At 44.2% G+C, this 25,274-nt stretch overlaps 1 protein-coding gene across 16 annotated transcripts in view; it reads right to left on the reverse strand.

The window, feature by feature from the left end:
- MITF (melanocyte inducing transcription factor) overlaps positions 1–25,274 on the reverse strand; it is a 367,954-nt gene that overhangs the window by 140,526 nt on the left and 202,154 nt on the right. For 13 of the 16 annotated variants that reach the window (XM_073592105.1, XM_073592101.1, XM_073592103.1 and 10 more), the window contains exon 2: positions 21,052–21,304. In XM_073592105.1, coding sequence (XP_073448206.1) covers positions 21,052–21,304 — 253 coding nt within the window. The remainder of the gene's footprint in view (positions 1–21,051; positions 21,305–25,274) is intronic. The other 3 variants (XM_073592102.1, XM_073592093.1, XM_073592107.1) reach the window with 1 other exon arrangement.

Below are 25,274 nucleotides of genomic sequence, written 5' to 3' on the forward strand. Positions count from 1 at the left end.
GTGAATCAACACTCACCAAACTTCTACTAACACGAAATTAGCACAAGGAGCCCAAACGGTGGCGCTAAAGAGCTGAAAAACCACGTAGTACGTCTAGTACATCACTACGTTCGTAATTGTTGGCCAACATATGTGACCATATGTATGCAAGACAAGTTTGAGCCAACACCCTTTGGACAAAATTCCACGGTTTTGTTGGCGGAAAGTCAGATCGTGTGTACGAGGATACGCCACTGACACTGACCCCAGCTGGGGTTCAGGTAAAATCTCCTAGTAGGCTAAATGTGGCCCTAATTTGGAGAGCTCTATCTTAGACAACTGTCCTGTATAAGGGACCCCCCCCACCCTGCTGCTCCATTAACAGCTAAAAAAATGTTTACTTTCCCAATATTTTCAGTGCCAATGACAATGGTCAAAAGGACAATAAGAAAGGGTGATGGCACAGATAGCAATATAACCCCAAATTAGATTTTAAAGCCCACTTTTACATTTTCATAGAAGTGTGCAAAAAAAGAAAATGTAAAAATGAACCCCGTTCAAGCAGTTCTTCTACGTCTCATCCACAAATAATACTCCTTCTCATCTCAGAGCAGTGGAGCCCGGCTGTCTGATAAAGATGCATTGTGTTGTTTTACTTTGTCTGGTCTAATTCTCAATGTGTGAAATTAAATCTATTCTTAAGCAAGGCGAATTTTCCAGTAATTAGGAAGCTGCATGTCCCTGTGGTGCCCAGAGCCTAACAAGCCCCTGCCGATCCCCCATCTAACAAGGAATGAACGATTGTGTACCCAGCAACTCCTCTGAGCCACAGACAGCACAGCACAATTGCAGCACGGATTTTTAGGAAAAAGGATCATTTTCGGTACATTTTTTTTTTTTGGAAATGTATATTTTTTATTGATATTTCACTGGGATCTTCTTCTCACGGTTACATAATTCTAACTTTTCACTTACCGTATATACTCGAGTATAAGCTGACTTTTTCAGCACATTTTTTATGCTGAAAAAGCCTTCCTCGGCTTATATTCGAGTGAGGGTCTCCCGTTGTGTTATGCAGCCTTAACTGTTCGGCGGTTGTCCACTGTAACAAAGCCCCGCCTCCTCCTCGTCCGTGATCGACGGAACACTGATACAATGCTGGGAAACCGAATCAGTGTACCGTCTGTCATGGACAAGGAGGAGGCGGGGCTTTGTTACAGTGGACGGCCGCCGAACAGTTAAGACTGCATGACACAGCGGGAGACACTGGCTGTTTTGGTTATCAAACGTACAGGTGGGCACAGTGAGGCTGGAAATGGGCACAGTGAGGATGCAAATGATCACAGTGAGGCTGCATATGGGCACAGTGAAGCTGCAAACGTCACAGTGAGGCTGCAGATGGGCACAATGAGGCTGCAGATGGGCGCTGATGATACAGGTGGGCACAGTGAGTCTGCAAATAGGCACAGTGAGGCTGCAGATGGGCACAGTGAGGCTGCAAATAGGCACAGTGAGGCTGCAAATAGGCACAGTGAGGCTGCAGATGGGCATTGTTTACCCAGTAGCTGCTGCATTTCCCATCCTAGGCTTATACTCGAGTCAATACGTTTTCCCAGTTTTTTGTGGTAAAATTAGGTGCCTCGGCTTATATTCGGGTCGGCTTATACTCGAGTATATACAGTAACTTTCCTTCTTTTTTTTTTCATTGGCATGCTCTGCCATAGTTCGTGGACATATTTTAGACTGCAGATTTGGGTAGGTAAAGGGCAACTGCCCATTGGAGCTACAAGTTCAATCATTCCATCAATGAGTATGTAAGGTCAGCCAGGGAGCTAATAAAGTATGATTGGGCTTGTACGTTAATAAGCGCTAAATATCTACTAATAGCCTATCACTATGATGACTGTAGGGGGCTATTAAAAGCTAGAGAAACTATGAGTTGAGTTGGTGCTCTTAGTGATCAATTAGGTTCCTTCCTCTACTCGCTGCAAAAATAAAAGATCAAATATGATTTGGTAACAGTTTAAGCAGTTTTATTTAATAGGTCCCATATATTGTATACACTATTATGTCAAAAGTATTGGGACACCTGCCTAGTCTCGGTGCGTAGGGTTCAATATTGAGTTGGCCCACCCTTTGCAACTATAACAACTTCAACTCTTCTGGGAAGGCTATCCACAAGGTTTAGGAGTGTGTCTATGTGAATGTTTGACTATTCTTCCAGAAGCACATTTGTGAGGTCCGGCACTGATATCGGACGAGAAGGCCTGGCTTGCAGTCTCCACTCTAATTCATCCCAAAGGTGTTCTATGGGGTTGAGGACAGGACTCTGTACAGGCCAGTCAAGTTCTTGCACCCCAAACTCGCTCATCCATGTCTTTATGGACCTTGCTTTGTGCACTGGTGCTCAGACATGTTAGAACAGGAAGGCACCATCCCCAAACTGTTCCCGCAAAGTTGGGAGCATGGAATTGTCCAAAATGTCTTGGTATGCTGACACCTTAAGACCCTTCACTGCAACTAAGGGACCAAGTCCAACCCCTGAAAAACAACCCCACACCACAATCACCCCTCCACCTGTTTTCAGCAAATCGAATTGGATGTCGGTGAGTATAAACGGACACATGTCTGTTTACAAACGCCACGCCATAAAGGAAAATGGAGGGTCCAATTGGGTCAGCCTGAAAAACTGACAGGTGGACCCCATCGGTCTGCTCGTGTGAAAGGGATCTTTTTTTTTTTTTTTTTTTTTTTTTTTTTTTTTTCTTTTTTTTTTCTTCTTTTTTGTTTTTTTTGCCACATCAGCGAGAGGGTGTATCATGGGAGTCACATTTTTTTTTTTTTTTTTTTTTTTTTTTTTTTTTCAAGTTGACGCTCAAAAAAAAATACCTCCCTTTTCCATCACATCATTATGGCTTTAAGGTATTGCGTTGATTGGGGGATTACTCACATACCTGATCCATATTTACAACCCTCCCCCCACTATCCCACTATACCAACATACGCCATTAATTCCATACCAACCCCTCTCCCCCATCCCTTACCTCCCTCCCTAACCCCCCCCCCCCCCGAGACCGTACTCCCTCATGCCTCCTGTTTTTTTTTTTTTTTTTTTTTTTTTTTTTTTTTTAATATATTATTATGTACTATTATGTTCTTTAGGGCGCCCTCACGACAACCATATCTCAGCTGCTTTGAGAGAAATTCTGAATTTTTCCCAATCTCCCCACTTGGACCTAAACGCCTCCATTTTCGTCCCCTCACTGAACCTTAGATATTCCATATCCTGTGTCTCGTTTATTTTATTGAACCATTCCCTCATGGTTGGCCTTTCTTTTCTGTTCCAGCTAATGGGGATTAGGCTCTTAGCTGCATCAATAAGGTGAGGGAGGAGTGATCTGTGGTAGGCCTTAGTGTGCATCTCGCTCAGGTGGAACAGAAGGACCCTGGGGTCCCTTGGCAAATCATGTTTAGTAATCTCTTTAATGTATTTTCTAATCTCATCCCAGAAAGTCGCTATCTCCGGACACGACCACCACACATGGGCCATCGTCCCAATTTCGCCACATCCCCTCCAGCATAGCCGAGACCTATCCTTATCAATCCTATGCATCTTATCCGGGGTCATATACATTCTGGTTAAACACTTGTAATTTAACTCTAGGACTTTATAGTTAACTGACGTGGTCAAAAGACGCTTTACTAACAGATCCACTTCTGTCTCTGCAAATATTAAACCTAGCTCCTTCTCCCATTTACTTATACAGGGCAGAATATCTATTCTCTTCAACTCGACCAATATCTTATATATTCTAGAGAAACCGCTTTTTTTGTTCCGTTCTACGCATATTTTCTCCAATGGGAGTAGACTATTCATTGTTCTAATGGGTTGCGGTAAGGATGCTATGAAGTGTTTTAACTGAGCGTAACGCCATGGGCTAATGATCATCCTGTCTCCTCTTTTCTTGAGCTCCTGCATTGAACAGATTTTCCCCCGGTCCATTACATCTCTTAACTGCAAGTTCTCGTCTAGTAGCCATTTCCCAAACCATTCTTCCTTTCCCGGTGGGAAGTAATCTACTTCCTTCAGTGACATTAGTGGTGAGTTGTATTGCCAATGTTCCCTTTTATGGACCCTATCCCATACTCCAAGTGCATGTCTAGTGATTTCGTGCATTTTTGTGTCTTGTTTTCTTAATTTTGGTGCGTACCATATTATTTTGTGAAGTTTTATCTTACTAGTACTGTTTTCAATTTCTACCCATTGTTTATCTTTGTTTTTAAACCAATCTATTACCCTCCCCAGTGCAATAGCTTCATAATATTTACTGATATCAGGTGCTCCCCATCCCCCTTTGTTTTTGGTATTTATTAATTGGTCGTATTTTATCCGTGGGGTTTTCCCTTTCCATATAAATTTTAGAATCATTGAGTGCATCCTCTTAAGGTAACTAGACGGAAGAGCCACTGGGAGCATTTGCAATGTGTATGTAATTTTTGGTAATATAACCATTTTAAGTGCACTAATTCTACCCGACCACGACAGTTGCCCCTGTTGTAATCTCTTTAGTCCTACTTTAACCTCATTTAAAAGCGGGATATAGTTGACCTGGAATAGCTCTTCTACTGATGGTGTAATTTTGATTCCTAGATATTTTAAGGCTTCCCTCTCCCACCTAAAGGGATAATATTTTTGATAAGCGGAGTCACATGTCTTTTTTGGGTTGATGTCTAGAACTTCTGATTTGGCGGTGTTTACTTTAAAATTGGACAGTTTCCCATACTCTTCTAATGTAGCTAGGACGTTCGGGAGGGAAATTCTTGGATTGGTTATATAAAGAAGGATATCGTCCGCAAAAGCAGCGAGCTTATACTCGATTCCCCCTATGTTGACCCCGCCAATGTCCGGGTCCTGTCTAATCCTGGCAAGGAGGGGCTCCAGAACCATCAGGAAGAGCATTGGGGAGATTGGACACCCCTGTCTTGTGCCATTGTACATACTGAAAGGCTCGGATAAGATCCCGTTTATTTTTACTCTCGCCGATGGTTTTGAATAAAGCGCCTTTATCCAGCTACAGATCCTCTCCCCATAACCTACTTGTTTGAGAGTTTCTATCATGAAGTCCCAGTCTACTCTATCAAATGCTTTTTCAGCATCTATAGATAGCAGTAGACCTGGGACTCCACTCTCTTTAATTTCCTGGGTTATCAGTAGCGTCTTGATACTATTGTCCCTTCCTTGCCTACCTGGTATGAACCCCACCTGATCAGGATGGATAATGTTTTTAATTATTTGTTTCACTCTTCCCGCGATAATTTTTGCAAAGATTTTTGTGTCATTGTTTAGGAGGGATATAGGCCTAAAGCTAGAGCATAGTGTGTTGTCCTTCCCCTCCTTGTGGATGAGCACTATAATGGCTGCCAATGCATCTCTACTCATCTCCCCTCTCTTTCCTATCTCATTTAAATAGGTACATAATTTTGGTACTAACTGCTCTTGATATTTCTTATAATATAATACCGTCAGCCCGTCCGGGCCAGGGCTCTTTCCTGTCTGGGTCTCCTTAATAGCTTTCCTTACCTCAACCTCTGTAATGGGGGCATCTAGCACGAGACTCTCATCTTTTGTTATCTTAGTCATCCCCGTATCTTTTAGGTAGTTAATTATTTTTTCTCGCTTTTGCTCTCTTATTATATCGTTATCCTTTATATTTATTGAGTAGAGCTCCCCATAGAATTCCTGGAAGGTTTGTGCTATATCCTTATCCTTATGTTTATATTCTCCTGCTTTCGTCTTTATCTTATCGATATAGTTTTTGTTTTTCTTTTTACACAATGCCCTAGCCAGCACCCGGCCTGGTTTATTCCCAGATACATATCTCTCTTTTTTAACTAAATTGAATTTCTTACGGTTTTCTGCCTCTATCTGTTGTCTCAAGGCCTCCCTGGCCCCATGTAGTTTTCCCAAGGTCCCTCCATCCCCTGCATCTTTATGCTGCCTTTCTAGTTTTTTGACTTCTTCCTGGAGAGTGCTCAAGATTTTTTTCTGCCTTCTTTCTTTCTCCACCCCCGCCTTTATTATTATCCCCCTAATATATGCCTTGTGGGCCTCCCATACCATTGCTTCTGATACTTCTTCGGAGGAATTGATTCTAAAGTAGAATTCCAGTTCATCATTTATTAATTTGTCTATTTCCTTATCATGGAGGAGATCTTCATTTAGTCTCCAATTATGAAACGGGGGAGATTGCTTGTTTTGCTTAATCCGTAATATCACCGGGGCGTGGTCCGAAAATGTTATGGAGCCAATATTTGTACTTTCGACCTCCTCTAAATATCTGTGGTCTGTGAGAAAATAGTCTAGTCTTGAGTACGTCGCGTGCACGGGGGAATAGTATGTATAATCCAATATTGTTTGATGTTGCATCCTCCAAACATCAACTAGTTGAAGCTGATGTAGTTTTTTTTTGAGCTTGTTCAACCAAACCCCTCCAGTCCCCCGTGCACGTGACGCACTATCCCTGCCCGGTTCAAGGCATAAGTTCAAATCACCTGCTAGAACCGTCCTCCCTCTCCCGAAACCCTCTAGCTTCAGTAAAGCTCCGATTAGATATTTACTTGGGTTGTTATTTGGGCAATAAATATTAGCTAATGTATATAACTCGCCATTAAGTTTTCCCCTCAAAATTAGTAATCGGCCTTCAGGGTCTGACAATCTCTCCTCAATCTGGAAGCGGGTTTCCCTAGCAAAGCCGATCGCTACCCCTTTCGCACCCCTTATCGGGGAATCGCTATAGAACCACAACGGGTAGTCCCTTGATAGAATCCTCTGATTTTTCCCCAGGTATAGGTGAGTCTCCTGGAGGAAGACCACCTCAGCTTTATTGGCTCTCAGCTCGCTCATCACATTCGCGCATTTTATAGGCGAGTTGAGCCCCCTCACATTATAGGTTATCAAATTGATTCCAACCATTTATCTTCTTTTCAGTACTCCATCGCAGCTGCCACAGGAGAAAAATAAGGTTGTGCTGGTCTCATCCCTCCCTTGCCCCCCCTCCCCCCCTCCACCACACCACCCCCCCCTGCCTCCCCCCCTACTCTTAGGAGCACCCCATCTCCCAATAACCCTACTGACCATGGCCTCGCCTTCTCCACCCAGCCCTAAGGATGGCCCCTCAAGGGTTGAGCCCAATGCGAGAGCCCGGCACCTCCCATCCCACCCCAGGGACTATCCGACCCCCCCCCCTCCCCCCCACTCCCCCACCCCCCTCCCAAGGCTCCCCCTCCCCAGGGCTCCGGGTCCGAAGCCCGTCGCCACCCGCCCCCCCCCCTCCACCCGCACAAGACTCTCTAACCCACTAGACACGGGATACCTATCTACATCTTCGCCCCTATACACCTCTCCTATTATACACCGGCTTCCAATTTTGTGTGTCTTCAGCAACATTTTGACCTCCCCCTCTCTCCCACCATCCCGGGATTTCAATGAGTGGAATGTCTAACTTGCGACAGAAGTTTTGGGTCTCCTCTGGGAACCTTAATGTCGCTGAGCGCCCATCTTTTTTCCCAATCAGACATGCTGGGAAGCCCCAAGAGTAGTGTACTTCTCGCGCTTTGAGCAGATCCAATAGGGGTCTGAGGACTCTTTTTCTTGCCCGTGTCTCATTCGCCAGATCTGGGTAGATTTGTAGACTGGATTCCCCATATTTCAATGCGTGATTATTTCTCGAACTTGTCCTGATTTTTTCTTTATCTTGGTAGTTATGAAACCTCACTATCACATCCCGAGGCGTTTCCCTGCTGATCTGAGCGGGTTTCCTCAGTCTATGTACTCTATCTAATTTAACGGGCTTGTCCTCAAGATTGATTAGACCTCCGAATATTTGATTTATCTTCTCCTGTAAGTCTTCACCCTCCCCTTGTGGTTCTGGGATTCCCCTAATTCTCAAGTTTTTTCGTCTGCTTCGGTTTTCCTGATCTTCCAACTTATATCTTAGATCTCTTTGTTCACGCTGTATCTCCTCTAACTGGGATCTCAGAGTTCCTATTTCACTCCTCTGGCTCTCCACTGCTAACTCGGCCTCTTCCACTCTTCTCAGGATGTGGCCCATGTCCCCTCTTATGGCGTCTGTTTCCGCTCTAATAAAAGTTTCCAACCTGGCGAACATCTCTGCTATATCATTCTTTGTTGGCATAACTCCTTCCCTTTGACCCTCCAATGGAACTTCATCTAGAGTTGCCAACGTCGCTATATTTAAGCCTAGGGACTCTTCTGCAGCCTGCCTCCTTGTATTGACTTTGGGCGGAGCATCCGGGAATTTGCTTTTAGCTCCCGGACCCTTGCCCGGACTTGTCGTGTTGTCCTGTACCATGTATTTCCTTATCGTTCCTGGGCTTGCACTTAATCTGCCGGGTGCCCCCGTTGGGTTCGTTGTTGTTGTTCCCCCCTTACTTGATTTCCCTCTCATTCTTGTTATCCTTTCGCTCCCTTGACTTTATTTACTCCACCCGGGACTAAGGTTGAGCCACCAAAATTTCAGCACCCCACCCCCCTTAGTGAGGGACCACAAAGCTAAACTTGTTACTCTTATCTTGGGGTATTTCAGGACCTGTATTACCAGTGGCGTCTTTTCTTATCTGTTTAGGCTAATCCAGTCCTTAATTAAATATAGAGATATTTCTCCAGCCACTGGTTGGGTAACTCAACCTAGGCAGGTAGCGTGTAGGGATGTTCTTATTATCAGTACTTTGTCCTTGAGAGTCTGAAGTACAGCCCTTATCCTGGAACTTATCCCAAAATCACAGGGCGGCAGATATTTAGATTTTTTATAAATGATTTATATAGGCATAGAACCACTTTCAGAAGTTATCCAGGAGGGGGTTAAATCATTCCATATCTCAATATAGCCATTTGATTTAGCAGGCTCATAACAAGACAGTCCCTTCACCGATCCATCTAGCGGAGGCACTCATGATAAATCACTCATTATATATACCAGATCACCATATGGGCTTCAGCTCCTCTAGGGGTACACAGAAATAAGAGAAGAAGTCTACCTCTGAGAGCAACCAGCGCGACTTCTCTTTGAAATGGATAATGAGGGCTTTCAGTGGCACATTGCGCTAGGGGAAAAACTGAGTAGTGATATGCACCTCCAAGTCCGTGCCTATACCGCTAGGACTTTAACTTTCACCTTTATCTCTCAAGCGGCGATACGGATTTCACAATGGGACTCCCACCATGTTGAAGCAAGAAAAGGCACTTACCCTCTCTGACCAACTGTCACAAAAGATCGTATCACTTATCTGAGGGTTGCCTGTCTCTCCTTTCTTCAGCCGCTTCCGTGTCACCTGCTGTTCGTCAGCCGCTCCATCTGTTTGCCACACTTCATGGCCTTGTGCCAGAGCTTAACAATGCTGTCACAGGGCTCCCCTGCTTGCTGTTTCTCCTCTCACCTCCTCGGTCTCTGCTCAGCTCCAGCTCCGGGCGGTATCTCCGAAACAAACGTGGCGGGGGGAGGGGGGGGGGCGCAGCGGGGGGGTAGGGGGAGATATAGCCGCGTTCTTACAGGGACCTGAGTCCCGCGGCTAATCTTGGGGATGCGGGGCTAGAAGGCGGCCGCCCGCACCAACGATACGGGAGCCGTGGTCGGCGTCAGCGTCACTACACCGCCGCCCAAGGGGAGGAAGGAGAGAGCCGGCATCCCGGGGCGCGAGGATGAGGTCAGCCCGACTTCCGCATTCGACCCCTCCCCTCACGTGAGGTGATCAGATTGAGAAAGGGATCTAAATCCTATGGAGTTCTTCACACCAGTCAGTTTTGGGTAGATTGCATTTTTAAAAGTCCTGCATGCTGCATTTTGGTGTGGAGAAAAAAAAACACCAAAAGCACACCTCTCCATTGAAATAAATAGAGAATGCATAAGAAAGCAGTAAAAACGCATCAAAAAACACACCTGCAGTTGCGTTTTTGGCATGTTTTTTGAGTCACATGTCCTTTTTTCACAGGTGAAGGTTGATGTCAGGCAACCACAAAATGCACTGGAAACGTGGCAAAAATGCATATGTGTTTTTACTGCGGAGTAGCGTGAAAGCAGCCTATAGTAAGAGCTATCCATATTCTATAGTAAGATTTACTTAAAAAGAATACAAACAAATTTAGCAAGACGATTAGGTTGAATAGTCTGGAGCAGCTTTATCTGCTTCTTATGGTTTCTGAAGTGAGGACACATTAATCATACTGTATAACAAAATCACCCGTAGAGACTGCAAAGGATGGAGCACCCACACAGCTAATGTTTCACAATGTACAGGATTTTAACGCAAACCCGTCATAGCGGTAATTGCAGATCTTCTGTTCCTGGAGTTCCTCGTTTCCTGATTGTTGCACTCGCTTTATGACTTTTCTGTTTAAAAAGGATCTTTAGGCTGTATAACTAAAAGATTAAAAGTCAGCAGCTACAAATGCAGTAGCTTCTGACTTTTAATAAAAGGACACTTACCTGTCCAGGCATCCAGCGCCCTTACAGCTTCACAGCCGGCTTCCCATTGTGCATGCGTGGGCCACACCGTGCTTTGTGAACGGTCCTGCAGCCCCCTTGGGATCTGTGATGTCTCCTAGAAGGCTGCAGGCAATGGAGGGGATGGCGGGGGGGGGGGGGGGGATGCGACAGGTGCAGAATTTGACTGTGGATCGCCTGGGCAATCCAGGCGGAAGTGGGAGAGGGTACCTGCCAAAACCAGATAGTATATGGTAGTATATGAACAGGCTAAGGCAGTATAGGAGCAGGCTGGGTTAGTATATAGAGAGGCTAGAGTAGTATATAGATAGGCTAGGGTAGTATATAGACAGGCTAAGGCAGTATAGGGGCAGGCTAGGTTAGTATATAGAGAGGCTAGAGTAGTATATAGATAGGCTAGGGTAGTATATAGACAGGCTAGGGCAGTATAGGGGCAGGCTGGGGTAGTATATAGAGAGGCTAGAGTAGTATATAGATAGGCTAGGGCAGTATATAGACAGGCTAGGGCAGTATAGAGGCAGGCTAGGGTAGTATATAGACAGGCTAGAGTAGTATATGGATAAGCTAGGGTAGTATATACACAGGCTAGGGCAGTATAGGGGCAGGCTGGGGTAGTATATAGAGAGGCTAGAGTAGTATATAGATAGGCTAGGGTAGTATATAGAAAGGCTAGGGCAGTATAGGGTCGGGCTAGGGTAGTATAGGGGCAGGCGGAGCAGCACAGGGGGCAGTTGTCATCATGAAACAGAAAACTGCTGGAAAAAAAAAATCTTGGTCGTCAATTTGCTGGGTAAATAGAAGAGATGGAGAGGCGGCTGTGGTTCAATTTGCTGCCCCTCTCAAAGTGCTGCTTGGGTCCAATGGACTCACTGGGACCCATGGTAGGGCCAGCTCTGCCGCTTCCCCCCAAAAAAAGAAAATGTATCTAAAAGTGATAGAGGAGGGGGGAGGAGGAGGAAAAGCAGAACTCCCCCTTTTGGGTGCAGTTATGTTTTAATGAGTCAATAATCTGGAACAAGTATGTAGCTAGATAAGTGTGGAACTCTGCTCACTTATTGTTTTCCTGACCACTAGGAGTGCCTTATGCCGCGTACACATGAGCGGACTTTACAGCAGACTTTTCAACGTACTTTACGACGGACTATCTGAATGAACGGACTTGCCAACACACAATCCACCAAAGTCCGTTGAATTCGTACGTGATGATGTACGACCAGACTAAAACAAGGAAGTTCATAGCCAGTAGCCAATAGCTGCCCTAGCGTGGCTTTTTGTCCGTCGAACTAGCATACAGACTAGCGGACTTTTCGACCGGACTTGATTTCGACGGATTGATTTAAAACATGTTTCAAATCTAAGTCCGTCCAACTTTTGAGAAAACAAAGTCCGCTGGAGCCCACACACGATCGAATTGTCCGACCAAATCCCGTCCGCCGGGCAAAGTCTGCCATAAAGTCGTGTGTACGCGGCATTAGGCTTCATTCACACTTGTACAACTCCAAAGTTGCTCCGACTTTGGAGTGCAACTTTGGTTGGGTGCAACTTAGATACGCCTTTGGCTTTGACCAGTGATAATGGACAACTGTTGCATTGTATAACATTTAGGTACGACTTTCATGCAAATTTTGAGGAATAACATTGAAGTCTATGGCCCTCAAGTTGCATGAAAGTCGGACCAAATTAGTGCATGAATTGCTTTAAAGTTGCTGCAACTTTAAGTCGCACATATATGAATGGTTATCGTTTGAAAGCATAGGGATGTCCAAAGGTACATGCCAAGTCGCACACGTGTGAATGGAGCCTTAGAGTGGAAGTAAACTTTCCTATCGTTTTCATCCAAGGAAGCTGCCATCTTGGCCTCTGTTTAATCTTCAAGTGCCATGATACTGCACATGTGATCTGTTATGACACCAGCCATTGGATGGTTTGACAGTTTGGCTGAGAGCACAAGCAAATGTGACAGTTACAACTGTTTTTTGAAACTGGTAAAATTGATGGGTTTACTTCCGCTTTAAAGCTGAGTTAGGGCTCTTTCACACGGGGCGGATCAGTGATGATCCGCCTCGTGAACACCCGCTTGCTCAGCGGGGATCGCCTATCTATTTACTACTCTAGCCTCTCTATATACTACCCTAGCCTGCCCCTATACTGCCCTAGCCTGTCTATATACTACCCTAGCCTCTCTATATACTACCCCAGCCTGCCCCTATACTGCCTTAGCCTGTCTATATACTACCCTAGCCTATCTATATACTACTCTAGCCTCTCTATATACTACCCCAGCCTGCCCCTATACTGCCTTAGACTGTCTATATACTACCCTAGCCTATCTATATACTACTCTAGCCTCTCTATATACTAACCTAGCCTGCCCCTATACTGCCTTAGCCTGTCTATATACTACCCTAGCCTATCTATATACTACTCTAGCCTCTCTATATACTACCCCAGCCTGCCCCTATACTGCCTTAGCCTGTTCATATACTACCCTAGCCTGTCCATATACTACCTTACTACCTCTGACTGACCTGTCAGAGCGCCGCTCTCCCCTATGGGGGATCGGATGACGACGGACCGTAGAGTCCGTCGTCACCCGATTTAATCCGAAAACAGATGGAAAAGTAGGGCTTTCCTCCGTTACACTTTTCGGATCAGAGCAGGTCGGATGTCAGCGGACTTGTCACCGCTGACATCCGACGGTCCATAGGAATACATGTATGTCCGTTTTTCATCCGAAAACGGAAGGATGAAAAACGGACATACGGATCGTCAGTGTGAAAGAGCCCCTAGACTTATAGATTCCAGTTTAAAAAAACTGTTTAAGCCCCGGTTCACACAGGGGCGGCACGACTTGCAGGTCGCCTTATCGAGGGGACCTGCACACGACTTCCACGGCGACTTGCAAAACGACTTCTGTATAGAAGTCTATGCAAGTCGCCTGAAGTCGCCCCAGAAATGCTACAGGAACCTTTTTCTAAGTCGGAGCGACTTGCGTCGCTCCTATTAGAACGGTTCCATAGTACAGAACGGGAGGCGACTTGTCAGGCGGCTAGGTCGCCTGACAAGTCGCCCCTGTGTGAACCGGCACTTTAAAAAACAGCTACCAGCGTGTTGGGATTGCTAAGGCCCTGTTCAAATATGCGGACCGTTCATTTCACTATGTTCAGTCTCCTCAAAATGGACAAAGTATTCATCAGTTTTTCATTCTTTTTTCATCAGTGGTCATCAGTTTTTTTTTACATCCACTACCAATGCAAAAACAGAAGAAAAACTGACCATTTGTTAGTTTACTTCCTTTTATCGTCCGATCCGTTTTTTTTTAACGGAAGAAAAATAGAGCTTTGATCAGTTTCAAAAAACAGCTGATGATGGATGCGGATGTAAACTGATGTAAATGGATGATCATCCATTTACATCAGTTTTTTCTATAGAGATGCATTGATGTCCAATTTTCATCCATTAATGGATGGATGAAAAACAGACAAATGGACAACATGTGTGAAAGGGGCCTAACTGTCACATTATCTTCTGCTCTCAACCAAACTGTCAAATGGCCAAAGTCATAACTGATCACATGTGCAGCACCATGGCAGTTACAGATCAAACAAAGGCCAAGATGGCAGCTTCCTTGGCTGAAAAGGATAGGAGGGTTTAGTTCCGCTTTTTTGGCCAATTATACACTCCTATTAGGCTGGGGAAGGCAGGGCTGTGGGCCTTAAAGTGTTACTAAACCCACAACAGTAAAATAAGTGTGTAAATGTAGTAAAGCGTGCTTGTTATACTTACTATAGAACCTAAGGGGTTAACCCTCTGTAGTGTGTAAAAAGGCTGTTTAATCCTGTCTTCTCTGGTCCTCCCCTTATTCCACTGACTCCAAAACATGTCCGTATAAGACAGAGCTTTTGGAGCCACTCTGCACATGCTCAGTTTGGTGTGTATTGCTAGAGTTTTTGTTTTTTTTCTTAGGAGAGGGCATGTGATCAGCACAGGGCCAACCAGCACTGTCCAGACAGAGGGTCAGGAGTCCGGCATCCCGATAGGACAGGATGTAAACTCCTCCTACTAGCTTTAACCAGGAACTGATAGAAAAGAAGAAGTAGAGACAGAATCTGCAATGCGTGGCACCACATCCAAATATATGAACAAAAATAAGGAAGCAATTGAAAAACTGACAGGGGAAAAAGAGGTACTCAAAGGTAAAGATAAAATATCAAAATGTATTAAAAATCATCATAAAAACATGTCACAAAGATAAATGCATGGGTGTGCCATAGTATGTACCCCAGTACTGATGGAGAGGGGGCAGGGGTGGGTGTAACCAAGATGGCACCCAATGTCCTTCCTATTAACCAATGGCATCATTGGTTGTTAGGACGCCAGCAGCTGGAAGGTTATAATGGTGTACAATGAAAACCTGCAACTTTGTACAACTAAAAGGCAGACTTGATCCACCAGCTAGTTTGTATAGAAATTTTAGGGAAATTTTTAGACATTTTCGAAAGGCACCCCTGGAGGAATCATAAGGCACACCACAGTGCCTGGGCACCCTGGTTGAAAAAGGCTGCATTAATACATATGATGTGGAGATGCCCCAAGTTGGTTAGGTATTGGACCCTTGTTTTGGACACTATAAAAAGGTATTTAGTATTAATATTTTGATGGATCCAAAGATATGTATACTGGGATGGCTGGATGTGTATACATGGGCCGATATACGGGTGGCCTTTGGAATATTAAGTATGCTGTCATAACAGTAGTCTTCTATCTGAAGGCCAGCCGATGGGATCAGAATGCCAGCACCAATGGATCACTAAGCGTTTCACCCATAGCTTCCTCAGGAGATCCTATTGGTATGTGATCAAACACATGAGAGGTGTGAACCATCAAATCACCATGAAGAGGAGGAGGGGAAAGTAAGGAAGGGAGGGGAAGGGAATGCAGGAAAGCTCACCAGATCGGCTCCAATGGGAATAGAAGAGGATTTCAAACAGCCTTATGAAGAGACTTATTCATATGTGGCAGCTTTTGAATGATACTCTGGGATGGGTAGTAAGTGATGGATTGGATGATGGGTTAAAAAAACCCTTTTGTTCCCTTGGGCCAGACAGGGTATATGGTGTGATAAAACCTGTTTGAGTATTCCTTAAAGGAAATAGTCAAAGGCGCTGCCCTCTCTGATGGAGCCTATGCATCCAGCGGGTGCTGGTCCTCATTACCAGGGTCACCCCTGCCACGGGGTGAATGAGACGTCCTAGGAACTCATAGAAGTCACAAGACTGCTATATACTGCTGATGAGAAAAGGTATTTAGCAGTTTATATTTACTAAAATAATTGCATTTCCATGCTCTATGTACTGTGGGACACCAGATATACTGAATGCAGGGTCCTGGGTTTAGTAACACTTTAAAGTGTATTTACACTTTTTTAGCTATATTTGGATAAGACCTTTTTTTTATTTTTTACATGTTTCCCTTCACATATTCAAATAAAAAAAATCAACAATGATGGTTACCTTTTTAGTTACCTTTTACTTGCTTAAAAATCTTAGTTAGCTTTCCCTTCTTTATAACGTTAAAGCTGAAGTTTAGGCAATTTTTTACACTGTCCTAGCTTGGACCAACATAAGTATGTATATGCCATACCTGTGGAAGCTGGAAATCCCTGTAGTAGGCACAGCTACCACGGTGATCTCCAGGTCCCATACTGAACAGCTTTCACAGGGATCCCACAGGTATAGCACATAATTACATTGGTCCAATCTATACAAATTGCTATACCTAAATTTTAGCTGTAAGGAGGGGCTAGGGAGTTTACTATAATTAACTCTACCTGTATTGTGCTGGCAGATTTCTTTATCAATTGTAAAATATATCTGAACACTATCTTTCACAGTGGAAGGAAAGAAAATCACTTAATTCCCCCCACCAACACAGTAAGTATTGATGGGGGAATACCTCCCATAGCGCTATTGTGTTCTGCCAGCAGGGGGTGCAGAGAGCCTTCCCGGAAGGCAGAAAACAATGACTGCTGCTAGCAGCTATAGCTGCCGATAGTAATCACATAATTGATGATCGACTTGGGCACAACCAGCCTGCCCATAGATGGATTGAATCTTGGCCGGTCCCTGCTGAACCTGCCAAATTTTGATCCATGTATGGCCGGTTGGGTTCAATAGGTTCAAGACCTAAAAGCTTTGGTTCCACATTGTACGGCAATGTACTTTAAAACTGTCCCTTAACTGTACATTGCCATCCATAAAAGGCAATAGAACAAGGATATGCAATTAGCAGACCTCCAGCTGTTGCAGAACTACAAGTCCCATGAGGCATAGCAAGACTCTGACAGCCACAAGCATGACACCTAGAGGCAGAGGCATGATGGGACTTGTAGTTTTGCAACAGCTGGAGGTCCGCTAATTGCATATCCCTGCAATAGAAGCTTGCCTATGGTGTCCTTTGTATAAATGTGCTCCAAAGGGTATACTTGTAGGGGGGTTTCTCAAATTTGACTGCAAAACTTCAGATTTTTTCGCCTGTCCCATAGTCAAACAGAAAGTGAGAGGAAATCCCTGCAAATTAAGGGAATTTCTTGGGAACCCCCGGGTCACCAGAACTAGTGCCGCCATTGGGAGATATCCCCTCTATTACTTTTCTGAGGGCAACCCAAAATTTGGGATTTTCTTTTACTCTCACTTTCAATGGTAAATGGGACAAATAGAGAGGATGAATCTGTCTAACAGGGGCACAGACAGCAAAAAAAACTGATCCCTCTCCACTCTGTCCAAAAAAATGTAACTTTAGTTATACTTTAAGGGAAATGCAACTTTAATACATCAGCAAAGTTTAGCTACAAAATTGAGAGATCAGTAACAAAGTGAGACTAGCACTAGAGGGGCACACAGAAGAGGCTTTTCTTACACTAGATTTTTGCTTGTAAAATTTTAAAATACTAACTAAATAATAACTCTATCTATGCTTATCTATATACTGTAACTCAAATAATTTTACTGCATTTACCAAACATTCTTTTTTTTTACAGTAAATGTACCAAACATTCTTTTAGTTCACTTGTGTATGTTTTTAAAATGCATACAATCATACAATAATAATTCAATATCAGTCAGTGCAATTATCTATTGTATGCAGACATGAAAAAGAAAAAAGGATGCAGCATGCAACAAGCATATGCAAGGATTAATGCCCCGTACACACGATCTGAAAATCGGACAACAGATCGTCCAACTTTTTGTTGCTTACTAGTTGCAAGTAGGGATTGAATAGGTTACTAAAGTCACGACAGAAAAAAAAAAATCGGAAATGATGTCATGTGTTGTAGTATATTTGTATTGTATTTTCGGACGACAACTGTACTGACTAAACAAAAATCGTATGATCTGGTATCGTACAAGGAACATTTTCATGCTTGTCTGATCTAATACAATCAGATGAACTGCTGTGATCAGCTCTCGAAAGCTCTGTACTAACGATCCCATTATCATACGATCGTGTCGGAAGTGGTATTTTTCGTCTGATTTTCAGATCGTGTGTATGGGCCATTAGCCCGGTGGACAGTCCAATGTATCCAGTTGGGCCGGTCCCTGGACTACATGGAAATCCAGATATTACCATATAAAATAAGCAGTGGCCTCATTACTGGGCTGTACATAGCCTGTGCAGAGAGCAAAGCTGTAGGAGGAACATAGCAGGCCCCTACCCAATACAGGCTGCCTGTAGGAAACTACAGGAGGGGGTGGAAAAGTGCTTAGGTAGGTGAGGGTTAAGTGTTTGGGTAGGTGAGGGTTAGGGCTAAGTGTTTAGGTAGGTAAGGGTTAAGTGTTTAGGTAGGTGAGGGTTAAGTATTTAAGTAGGTAAGGATTAAGTGTTTAGGTAGGTAAAGGTTAAGATTTAGGTGGGTGAGGATAAAGTGTTTAGGTAGGTAAGGGTTAAGTGTTTAGGTAGGTAAAGGTCAAGTGTTTATTTAAGTGAGGGTTAATGTTATGTGTATTGGTAGGTGAGGGTTAAGGTTAAGTGTTTAGTAGTCGAGGGTTAGGTGTTAAGTGTTTAAGTAGGTGATTGTTACGGGTAAGTGCTTAGGTAGGTGAGGGTCAAGTGTTTAGGTAAGTAAGGGTTAAGGTTAAGTGTTTCGTAGTCAAGGGTTAGGTATTAAGTGTTTAAGTAGGTGAAGGTTAAGAGTTTAGATAAGTAAGGGTTACATTTTCAGGTAGGAGAGAGATAAGTGTTTGAGTAAGGAAGGGGCAAGCGTTTGAGTAGGTGAGGGTTGGGTGTTCAGGTAGGTGAGGGTTGGTTCTTCAGGTAGGTGAGGGTTTGGGTGTTCAGGTAGGTGAGGGTTAGGTGTTCAGGTAGGTGAGGGTTAGGGGTTCAGGTAGGTGAGGGTTAGGTGTTCAGGTAGGTGAGGGTTGGGTGTTCAGGTAGGTGAGGGTTAGGTGTTCAGGTAGGTGAGGGTTGGGTATTCAGGTAGGTGAGGGTTAGGTGTTCAGGTAGGTGAGGCTTGGTTGTCCATTTAGGTGAGAGTTGGGTGTTCAGGTAGATGAGGGTTAGGTGTTCAGGTAGGTGAGAGTTGGGTGTTCAGGTAGGTGAGGGTTGGGTGTTCAGGTAGGTGAGGGTTGAGTATTCAGGTAGGTGAGCGCTGGGTGTTCAGGTAGGGGAGGATTTGGTGTTCAGGTAGGTGAGGGTTGGGTGTTCAGGTAGGTGAGGGTTATTTGTTCAGGTAGGTGAGGGTTGAGTGTTCAGGTAGGTGAGAACTGGGTGTTCGGGTAGGGGAGGATTAGGTGTTCAGGTAGGTGAGGGTTGGGTGTTCAGGTAGGTGAGGGTTATTTGTTCAGGTAGGTGAGGGTTGGGTGTTCAGGTAGGTGAGAGTTAGGTGTTCAGGTAGGTGAGGGTTGGGTGTTCAGGTAGGTGAGGGTTGGGTGTTCAGGTAGGTGAGGGCTGGGTGTTCAGGTAGGTGAGGGTTATTTGTTCAGGTAGGTGATGGTTGGGTGTTCAGGTAGGTGAGAGTTAGGTGTTCAGGTAGGTGAGGGTTGGGTGTTCAGGTAGGTGAGGGTTGGGTGTTCAGGTAGGTGAGGGTTGGGTGTTCAGGTAGGTGAGGGTTGAGTGTTCAGGTAGGTGAGGGTTGGTTGTTCAGGTAGGTGAGGGTTGGGTGTTCAGGTAGGTGAGGGTTGGTTGTTCAGGTAGGTGAGGGTTGGGTGTTCAGGTAGGTGAGGGTTGGGTGTTCAGGTAGGTGAGGGTTATTTGTTCAGGTAGGTGAGGGTTGGGTGTTCAGGTAGGTGAGAGTTAGGTGTTCAGGTAGGTGAGGGTTAGGTGTTCAGGTAGGTGAGGGTTAGGTGTTCAGGTAGGTGAGGGTTGGGTGTTCAGGTAGGTGAGGGTTGGGTGTTCAGGTAGGTGAGGGTTGTGTGCTCAGGTAGGTGAGGGTTAGGTGTTCAGGTAGGTGAGGGTTGGGTGTTCAGGTAGGTGAGGGTTGGGTGTTCAGGTAGGTGAGGATTAGGTGTTCAGGTAGGTGAAGGATTGGGTGTTCAGGTAGGTGAGGGTTGGGTGTTCAGGTAGGTGAGGGTTGGGTGTTCAGGTAGGTGAGGGTTGGGTGTTCAGGTAGGTGTGGGTTAGGTGTTCAGGTAGGTGAAGGTTGGGTGTTCAGGTAGGTGAGGGTTGGGTGTTCAGGTAGGTGAGGGTTGGGTGTTCAGGTAGGTAAGGGTTAGGTGTTCGGGTAGGTGAGGGTTAAGTGTTGAAGGATGCCTAACTGTAGGAGAAACCTTGCTAATTCCTAACCTGCTGTCCAGCTACACCACACAGACTACTTCTCATTGATTTGTACAACCTTATCGTTCTGTCACCGGGATTCACTAATATAAAGGTAACAACTGACAAATCCTCGTACAAATAATATATCAGTCGGCAAAAAGAAAAACAGGAAAAGTTTAAAAACCCAAAGTACATACAGTGCAATACCTATTAAAATAGCACGTAAACAGTTCATAAGCATCTCAAATGCACCTTTATATCCGATCTGTCGCTATATCCAAGTAGAAAGAACGCCATGTGCATTTTTCCAATAAAAAAAGAATATTTAGAGGCCCATTTATAAGGCGAGCAGGGGCAGGGTTGTGTGTAGATTCTCAGCATTTTTTGTTTTAATTCTTTTGTAAAATCTTAATTAATTATTAAGTAAGGGGGAAAAAAAAAGACGCGCAAATTGTTTAGAGCCGTTTCATCAATAGGCAAATTCTGAATCCGTTATTTGCAAAGAAAAAAAAAAAGTCAAAATATCAGCTTTGATCTATTTTTAACAGGCCCTGGAGACATAAAAGTGTTAATAATAATTAGCAATAATTAAAACAGTGATACCTGATTGGTTGCTCCAGGTTATGGCACATTATTTCTCTTTCCTATGATTGAACCTTCGCTCTATTGTAGAATAAGCGTGAACGATGCTTACTAAGTAAGCCAGACGGTTTTGTATGAAAGGTGAGTTAGTTTTCCTCCTCTACAGAATCAGCACCAGAGCAGCTGAAAATTGAGGGAAAAGAAAAATGTCACGTACCTTGAGAACTTCCATTGGTACCTGGGCAGGAGCGGGCAGGCTGGTGGACACGCTGACGTTGATGGCTGGTGTGTGGCTGCCTGGCACTCTCTGTTGCATGAAATGAGCTGCCTGCTGCTTCTGCTGTTGCTGCTCACGGCGCTCTTGCTCTTGCATCTGCTCACGCATCAGCTGCTGCCGTAGCAGAATCCGTGATGTCATGCTGGAGGAGCTTAGTGGAGGCTTCGATGCTCCGTGATGCTCGGCTGAACTGCTGTGAAAAGGCAAAAGATAGGCTCCTAATTAGTGGGGATTCTTATTGCTGCTCACCCAGCATGTTTAAAGGGCTCTGCTTTTAAAAGCTGTTGGGAATCAACGGACTTGCAAAGACATTTTCAGCTTCAAGTACAATTGCAGAGCCGGAATGACCGATTTGAAGCGGAATTAAAGATTTCTCTTTTTTTTTAAATTGTGAGCAGACAGGCTAATTATTGTAGAATAAAATAAACCTACCTGCCCGTTCGCAATGTCTCTTAGAATGTATGCTGAGCTGTGCATGCGCAGCTCGGCATACAGTATATTCCGGCACTGTGCCTGTGTGCTGGGATGAAAGAACTCCTGCACATGTGCGGAAGTTATGCCATTTCTAATGAAGACCGGCACCCAGAGAAGATGCTGATGCCCGCGAGGGACCTCACGGGATCAAACTGTTGGAGCTAAGGTAACTATTTCAGACTTTAGTTCCATTTTATGTTTGTTTTATTACTTATATTGCATGTGAACCCAGTAACAAAAGTTTAAGCACTTTCACCCTCTTCCTGCCCTGACCACTTTTCAGCTTTCAGCGCTGTCACATTTTAAATGACAATTGTGTGGTTATGCAACAACCCATATAAATTTTTACATATTTTTTTTTCATACAAATAGAGCTTACTTTTGATGGTATTCAATCACTACTGGGCTTTTTCTTTTTTGCTAAACAAACGAAAAAAGACCAAAAAGTTTGAAAAAAAAACGTTTTCTTGGTTTCGTTTTACAATTTTGTAAATAAGTAATTTTTCTTCTTCACTGATGTGCGCTGATGAGGCTTCACTGAAAGGCACTGATGAGCACTGATGAGGCTGCACTGATGAGACTGCACTGATGAGGCTGCACTAATGGGCACTGATAGGCTGCATTGATGAGCATTGATAAGCTGCATTGATGGGCACTTATGAGGCTGCACTGATGGGCACTGACAGGCTGCATTGATGGGCACTGATGAGGCTGCATTGATGGGCACTGATGAGGCTGCATTGATGGGCACTGATGAGACTGCATTGATGGACACTTATGAGGCTGCACTGATAGGCACTGATCAGCTGCATTGATGGGCACTTATGAGGCTGCACTGATAGGCACTGATTAGCTGCATTGATGGGCACTTATGAGGCTGCACTGATTGGCACTGTTAGGCTGCATTGATGGGCACTGATGAGGCTGTATTGATGGACACTTATGAGGCTGCACTGAAAGGCACTGATAAGCTGCATTGATGGGCACTTATGAGGCTGCACTGATGGGCACTGATAAGCTGCACTGATGGGCACTGATGAGGCTACACTAATAAGGCCGGTACCGATATGCTGCACTGATGAGCACTGATATGTTGCACTGATGGACACTAATCTCCTGCACTGATGATCAGTGCCCTGATTATCAGTGTAAATGTCCCCTGTAACTGAAAAGCTGTTTTTCCTTTCCTTTCCATTTGTTTACATGTGATCTGCTGTGATTGGACACAGCTGATCACATGGTAAAGAGCCTACATCATTGGCTCTTTACCCTGATCGGTGATGTGCTATGTCCAAGGGACACAGCTCGCCACCGATCACCGCGTTGAGTCACGATGCAAAGGATGTCATAGGACGTCTGGTCAGGATGGTAAAGCCACTGCCTGGGCGTCATACTGCTATAGGCAGGGCTGGAAGGTGATAATATAGATTGCAGCTCACAATTTTTAGATGCGGTGGCTAAATTCATTTTCTTTTTACCCCTTATTTTCACATGGTGATCCTGCTATTAACATACTTCCTGTCCTAGGGTGACCACACTCACTGTAATGACTCTATTGAGAAGTAGTGTTGTCACCCTAGGCCAGGAAGTGTGTTAGGACTAAAGAACAAAGAAAACTAAATATTAACCCCTTCCCGCTCACCACGGCATCCTTTTAAACAGTCTGGAACACCTTGGGGGTGGGAAGGATCAGCAGTCATGTGATCACTGTAAGCTGGCCATAGATAGGTAGAATTCCCCACAAAAATGTTTAGGAAAAAAATATTATAAAAAAGGTGTTTGTTTTTCTAATTATTAGTGGGGTCAAATCGATTTTGGTTTTTGATGGCAGAACGAACACATTTCTAGTAGTGTATGTGGTTTTCATTCAGTAAAGTCCAGTCATTCCAAAATCAAATGTTAAAAGCAAACAACATTTTTTTTGTGAAAGAGAATTTGAATAAAGTATTTATATTTTGTATAACTTGAAAATTAATAAAAAAAAATTGATAAAAAAAAATAACAAGATCTAAAAAAAAAAAAAAAAAAAAAAGCAAACAAAATCTTTCAAACAACATCCGAATGTTCTGAGAATTTTCGTAAGACATTTAATAAGGATTTTCATTCAAAATTCTATCCATCTATGGTTGGCTTAACAGTGGTCACATGACCAAAATCAGGTCATGTTGGCTACCAATCTTTAGCCCGGACTGAGAGCGATCTTTGAGCCCGGGTCTTTGTGCCGGGAGTGCACAGTAAGCATGCTCTCAGCACATAAACATCAGCCACCCAGAGTTACATATGTGTGGTGTATGGGTGTTAAAACCCACTCTTTGCCAACCACAGATAAGTGTTGGGCAGCCGTAAAGGGGTTAGGGAAGCATTTAATGTACTATAAATATATACAAATAATATCAGTTCACCTGTAAACCTTATTTTGGTGAAACTTGTATACCTAAATAAAGCATATCAATCACAATAAACAAATCCATTGCAATATATACCACATTACAGCCACTAGATGGAGCTGACAGTCATAGGAGACAATCATTTTACAAAATAATACCGTTAACATTCGTAGTGCCTGTGCAAATGTTTAAGACATTCAATTAGCAATTGAATTCATGTTCAATTCAAAGCAAGGTCCATAAAGACATGGATGAGTGAGTTTGGGGTGGGGGAACTTGACTGGCCTGCACAGAGTCCTGACCTCAACCCGATAGAACACCTTCGGGATGAGTTAGAGCGGAGGCTGCGAGCCAGGCCTTCTCGTCCAACATCAGTGCCTGACCTCACAAATGTGCTTCTGTAAGAATGGTCAAACATTCCCATAGACACACTCCTAAACCTTGTGGACCTTCCCAGAAGAGTTAAAGCTGTTATAGCTGCAACGGGTGGGCCAACTCAATATTGAACCCTACGGACTAAGACTGGGATGCCATTAAAGTTCATGCGCGTGTAAAGGCAGGTGTCCCAATACTTTTGGTAATATAGTGTATCTGTCAAATGCTAAGCTCACTTGAACACTTCATGCATAGCCAGACCAGCTTCTGGGCCTTATATCAGTCACATGGTCTGCTCTGGCTATAGTGATGCCCTTGGATTAGAAGATAGTTGGCTCTAAAGTGTTTGCTTCATCTTTCCCTGTGTTAGCCTGAAAATAAACGCAGAACATATCCTCTGTGGGCATGGATTCTGCAGTTCCCATTAACTTATACTTCTCACCCCAACTGTGAAGGGCGTTGGAGCAACAGCAAACTCAACACTACAGATGGTTCTACATCTGTATCAAGCACCATATATACCTACCTTACACAGATGGTTATGAAAGCAAGTTTCTTTTTTATCTTTATAATTTCCTGCTGAAATTCTCGCCCCAGTATATTTAGAAAACCTCAAAGCTCCTTAGCAGTTTCACTAATGACACTGCGTCAGACTTCTCACAGCCCCGACTCATAATCCCGATCTTTCAAACAATTCCTTGTCAATCGTCACGTTTTGCTGCTAATTAGGAGCCGAGAACGCCTCTACCAAGCCCGCCAGTAACAGAGCTGACGGTGACAGCCTCCTGTTCCCAGCCATGCACACTTCACCATTCGTTATCCTCACAATGGCGCGACGCACGGTAACGTCTAACGGTTTGTTGTTCTGTTTTTACAGAAGGCAACAGGCAGAAGGAAAGGCTTGAAGGGAAGATCAAACAATGAGTT

Source organism: Aquarana catesbeiana, linkage group LG07, assembly GCF_042186555.1.
Source record: "Aquarana catesbeiana isolate 2022-GZ linkage group LG07, ASM4218655v1, whole genome shotgun sequence".
In the NCBI taxonomy this organism is placed as follows: Eukaryota; Metazoa; Chordata; class Amphibia; order Anura; family Ranidae; genus Aquarana; species Aquarana catesbeiana.